This window comes from Bombus fervidus, chromosome 3 (assembly GCF_041682495.2).
Source record: "Bombus fervidus isolate BK054 chromosome 3, iyBomFerv1, whole genome shotgun sequence".
In the NCBI taxonomy this organism is placed as follows: domain Eukaryota; kingdom Metazoa; phylum Arthropoda; class Insecta; order Hymenoptera; family Apidae; genus Bombus; species Bombus fervidus.
In genome coordinates this window covers 18934536-18939974 of record NC_091519.1, presented here as the reverse complement: position 1 = coordinate 18939974, position 5439 = coordinate 18934536, and the positions used below count along the sequence as shown (strand labels likewise).

Below are 5439 nucleotides of genomic sequence, written 5' to 3'. Positions count from 1 at the left end.
CCTCTCTCTCCCGTTTTCTATGCATCAGCCCCCTCTCGCACCACGACGGAACCCATCCGAATCTCTCCTCTCCTTCACCCTTCTTCCTAGCCCCGTTTACCACCGCTCGCTCCACCACCCTGACGTTATACTTTCGAGTAAACGCGGCTACTATCGAGTATCGCGAATTCACATCGAAATCTTGGGGTTACGAGGACGTATCGTGATTCGAACGTCGATTCCACGGGGCGGGAAATATAAAGCGAAACGGGGTTGATGTTCGTGCTTGAGGCGATACACGAATTTTCATCCGTACGAAACAACGCGTAATACGATTCAGACGTTTCAACGAATACGTATCGTTGTTTCGAAGTTAACGTAACATGTGAAATTAAGTGATTAAACGTTTATACAAATTGGTCGCGTTTTAGTACCCTTTATCGTTAAATGAAACTAGTGAAAAATGTAACATACGTGGAGGGGGGAAGTGCATCCGGCGAACGATAATAACGAGCATGAGAAAAACAGGACGGATCTGAGAATCGGAACGAACGATGACCTAAAACGTGGAATCCCGAGCACTCGGCTCGTTTCCTCGTGTTCCGTGACGGGCGAGACCCGCACGGAATGTTTGTTCATTGCACGCTTTACGCGAAACTCTTGTGTGGGTGTTATTATCTCGTTACATCGTAGACTGGTGTTTTATACGCATGGGTTTATATAGCCCTGGCTGGTTCACGAAATAGTTCACTTCCGGTGTCGGCATTGCTATCAGAGCGTGCGAAGATTCATAGTAACATCGACGTTGACGAGAAAAAGCAAAGTGTCTTAAACATACTTATCCGAGGTATCGATTTATTTTACGTCGCAAAGGATGATCGTCGCTCGAAGGATCGATTCTATTGTCGCAATAAATCGTTCATCGATAGTCGAAACCGATACAAATTTTTCCGAATCGATCGATCGACCGAAGCATGCCCTTAAACGTTTCAGCACCTTTATCACTTTTCTCGCAAGGATACCAAGTTATCGACTAACCTTTGTATCGAGATCAATATGGCTTTCTTACGATCGGAAAACTATGTTACGGCACGCGTTAGATTCCGCTTGGATATATCCATCGACCAGAACGTTTGAGAATGTCGGGGAAGGATGATTGTTGACAAAAGCGATGAAAGGTTCAATTTTACGAGAATATGAGTGTTCATGTGTTTTATACGCGGTAATTGCAGGTATGACTTTACGAACATACATTGCGTATGTACGCATGTATGCGTCTTAATTGTATGGGAAATTCGAGCTAATTATGAATTATAATGCAAAACATAACGCGTATATTGTGGAAAGTGAACGATGAAACTCGGTGTTGTACGCGCTTTAACAATGTGAAAAAATTCAAGGAATGACGTAATTGAATCGTAGAAATGCCTACAAATCATTAAATGGAATGCGCTCGATTTATGAAACTTGACATCTTACGTTTAACATGATCTAACATGTAACAAGTGATGTAATAATAAATAATTTATTATCAACAGATTGCGAATTTTTATGCATTTACAGGAAATTAAAAATTAGAAATACAAAATTGCGCAGACATAATATGGAAAAATATATAAAGTATCGAAAGTATAATAGCTTTCATAATACTTGGTAGGTAACACAACTTTCTACCGAATCTTATAGATTTTTAATTATATTCTCAAAAATGACGAATTTGCATAAATATCCACAGTCTAATCATCAGAATATCCGGAATGTGGCTTTGGTAATTCTTTCGTGCGAAACACGGCTGTGAATTCTTATACACGTAATTTTTACGTTCTAAGTAGTTCGGCAGTTGTACAACGGTTCTCTATCCTCGATATTCGCGTAAATCATGCTTCGATATACTGAATCGGTATTATCGTCAATCGTTCTGTACTGACAATATCGCTGTATATTGCCATCCACTGTTTTTAATCCGAAATTTGAAACTTACTAACGTCTGACGTTACAAACCGACCGTTAACCCATATCTGAATATGTTCGAAACTGGTACGACCGTACGATTCTACGACAGTTCTATTGGTTAGAGAACCTAAGTACTTTTGGTGTTTACAAAGTATGGAGTAACATGGCCGCCAGTTCTCGACGCGTACGGAACCAGTTTCAGTACGAAACCGGTTTGGAACTAGTTTCCATTGGTTTTTCGGCCCCCTGCAAGACCGTGCCACGACCGAGATTGGCACTCGTGTCGGACTTCTTTCAGAGATTAGAACGGAGGTTACGTTACGAGAGTGTGCTAATATGGCCGATATTACAGAACAGAAAGGTAAGAAAAGCAATTTTCAAACAAGGTTATATCCTATTATTGCCCTGTATTCATCGTGAATTCTACGCTGCGCCGAATGCCTGGCGCTCGTGTCGTACGCGAGCGTGGTCATCTCGCTGTTTCTTTTTGAAACTGTTCAAAATTATTTTATGTTGTTAATAAATATATCCATGACTTACTCGCTCTCCTTATTCCGATTGTTGTTGTTCGTTTATCTAAAACACGTTTAATACACTTTTGTCATGTAAATATATTCTTAAAAAGGGGAAAACTTCGATGAACAAATGGAAATCAAAGTGGAACCGACGCTGCGAGGGTATGTCGAAGAGGAACACGAAAACGATTTTCCCAGTTCTGACAGTAACAACGTAATTCCTTCTAGTGCTGATGTCGGTGCTTTAAATTTATGGACCAGTAAGGCCACCGCGTGTCTTATTAGCCAGTATAAGAAATATCATTCGAAGGTAGGACAGTCGACTCAGATTCGAAGTTTACGTGAAATGTTCGAGATGATCTCTCTCGAGATGCAAAAACACGGTTTTTACTTTAGTCCGCAAAAGTGCGAGAACAAATGGCGTGTTCTCGAACGAAAATACAAGAATCTTGTGTTTCGAGAGCTTTTAAAAAAACCCGGTAGAATGAGACATTACGGACAATGGGAACACAAAAGGGCGTTGGATGAAATTTTTAAAGAAAAGAAGAAACACATGTATTTGGAGGAAAGTGATTTTCCACCGCCATCCGGTTCCGCGAGATATATGTTTATATTACCAAAATCTATAAACGAGGAACAGAGCAATATTAGCGTCGTGAATCAGCAACAGGAGGACCCTCTCGCGGCGCCGTCCTCGAACTCCTCTACAAACAACAAGAGCGAAGCGATGGATCAGAAGGAAACCCCAACGACGCTTTTCGACAAATTTCTCAACGAGATGGCAAAACACTTGGCGATTGCGGAGAAAAATAGAGAGAGGAGGCATAAAGAAGAAATGGCGATGCGGCAAAGCGAGTTGGAAGTTCAAAAAAGACTATTAAAATTGAAAGAACAGAAAATGGAGTTACAGAAATGTCAAATTATCGCTGCTGCGCAGCATTTACATTTGAACATGTAACGAAAACACTCGAAAACGTTCGATCAAAACGAATTTTCTAAAAAGTCAAATTTAACAACGAGTGATTCTAAATTTAAGTTCAATGTAGATTTTTGTTATATCGTTTTTATATAAGATATTTTGTACGAATAGATTTGCCAGAATAATATAAAAACAACTTAATTATTACAATATGTATACATATTTACGTCTACTTTTCGGTGTATGTACACTGTACACTTTCGTGAATGTGTTACGTCGTGATTGCTCACTAGTTTCGCGAAACAACCTTCAGGTGGTAGCACCTACCATCTTGCCAGTTCTATAGCTGTATATCATTAGGTAATCGATGTACGCGAGTTCTGTTTTTTCGACTGTCGAACCGTACAAATCTGGTTGTGTCGCGCGTTGTTAGTGTTTTTCCATTTCAAGTTTTCTAAACGATCGATCAAACGAACGTAAATTGTTAATCAAGGATAATAGATCGAAAAGCCAACACGCTGTCCTACAAGTTGTAATACGATGAAAAGAGTATAAAAATTGTTTTGTTTGTAGAAACCCCGTACAGACGAGTTTATAGAAGAAGTACATGTATCTCATACGCTATACATACATATATGTACTCGTACATCATGTTACACGGCGCAAAGATATGTTGGAGTTTGGTTTTATTGTTAAAAGTTACAGGGCGGTTGTTCCTGTTCGACGTTAAGGATTACTATCGTTATGTATGCTGCCTCGTGCTCCTAATGACTCAATTTATTAAGCGGCGGTTCAAAAGATTGCCTCCCTAGGCTTCGTCGCATTGATATTGCACCTTCAAAGGATCATGCAACGCGTAGGGCTCGACAGAGATTTATAGCGCTTAAATGCAATTTCATTATTCTATCTTATCGGATTAACACAGATCAAGTCCTGCACTTTCATTTTATTTATGGATGTTTCATGCAGATGTGGATCATAAATTATATCAACTCTCAACGGAAATATAACAATAATAATACGACAGAGACGAAATTGTTTTGCGACTTTACGCATCGTGAATTGTATTCGAAACAAACAAAACGCGTCTACGTCATTCTCGAGAGGACAGAAAAATATGTATCATCTACGAAATGTAGAACGCCGCTCATTAAGCTAAAAGCAACAAAGCAACGTGGTTAGGTTAGGGAAAGTTAGGTCTGGATTGGATTGAATCAACTCGGTGAATCGTATTCCTCCGTAATTAACATTCTCGGTACGAAGTCGTTCAATTCGTGATGCGATTAATCGAAATGCGACGAGAAAAATCTCGTAGAAAGTGAAACGGAGACGTTCGATGACTATGGAGCGGGCCAAATTTGCATTGACAGAACAGATAGAACAAGGAGACAGGAAACTTAGTTTGACGAAGCTCGATCATGGTGATGTCGATCGTGTATGTACGGTGATTCTGTAGTGGACTGCCTTGGTGTCACCTTACATTACGCCTTACGTTATCCAGTGCATGACGATTGTACGTTTGGAATTTTGAAAAATTCATTCCTGTTACGCAGCACGGATTAAACGACAAGTCACTTTCCCCTATAGAACAGTCTGCTTGTTCGTTTCTACTTCTCCAGTTTTAATCTAAATTCAATGGTAAATATTAAAAATCTGTATCCAAATATTTGAAACAATTTTATGTTTTAACGTTCCGAAGGATACTCGCGTAATCGCAATTTCCTGCGAAAGGCATTAAAATATAGCTTCAAGAAGTTTACGGGAATACCGAGAAACCACAAAGGGCAAACAATTTTACAAACCGTGGTGAATGCTTTTCGGGAAAAAATCGGTGAAACCGGTTACACCCGGCCGTATGAGTATTCGTACGCACTGACGACACATACATGGTGCATATGATACACACACAGGGGCGTAAGAGTTATACGCGAGCACGTGCAGGTACGTGGCAATAGGTGCACCTTGGGTAGTAGTACACGGAAGGGCGCCGGAGTTCGCTCGATACGGGAGTGAGTACGGCGGGTAATAGCGCGGAGGCGGCAAGTCGTCCAGTCGAGCCGCGACTACCGACCG

General features: G+C 40.5%; 1 protein-coding gene across 2 annotated transcripts; it reads left to right on the top strand.

The window, feature by feature from the left end:
• The first annotated feature begins 1672 nt into the window (after positions 1–1672).
• LOC139998429 (uncharacterized) lies at positions 1673–5045 on the top strand. 2 transcript variants are annotated; one of them, XM_072022953.1, is made up of 3 exons: positions 1673–2293; positions 2558–2609; positions 2676–5045. In XM_072022953.1, the coding sequence occupies exons 1-3, from the start codon at positions 2269–2271 to the stop codon at positions 3403–3405; spliced, it is 807 nt and encodes a 268-aa protein (XP_071879054.1). In that variant the 5' UTR covers positions 1673–2268; the 3' UTR covers positions 3406–5045. The 2 variants fall into 2 exon arrangements, with proteins under 2 accessions (XP_071879054.1, XP_071879053.1); XM_072022952.1 differs by having other exon boundaries at positions 1677–2293; positions 2558–5038.
• The last annotated feature ends 394 nt before the right edge of the window (positions 5046–5439 follow it).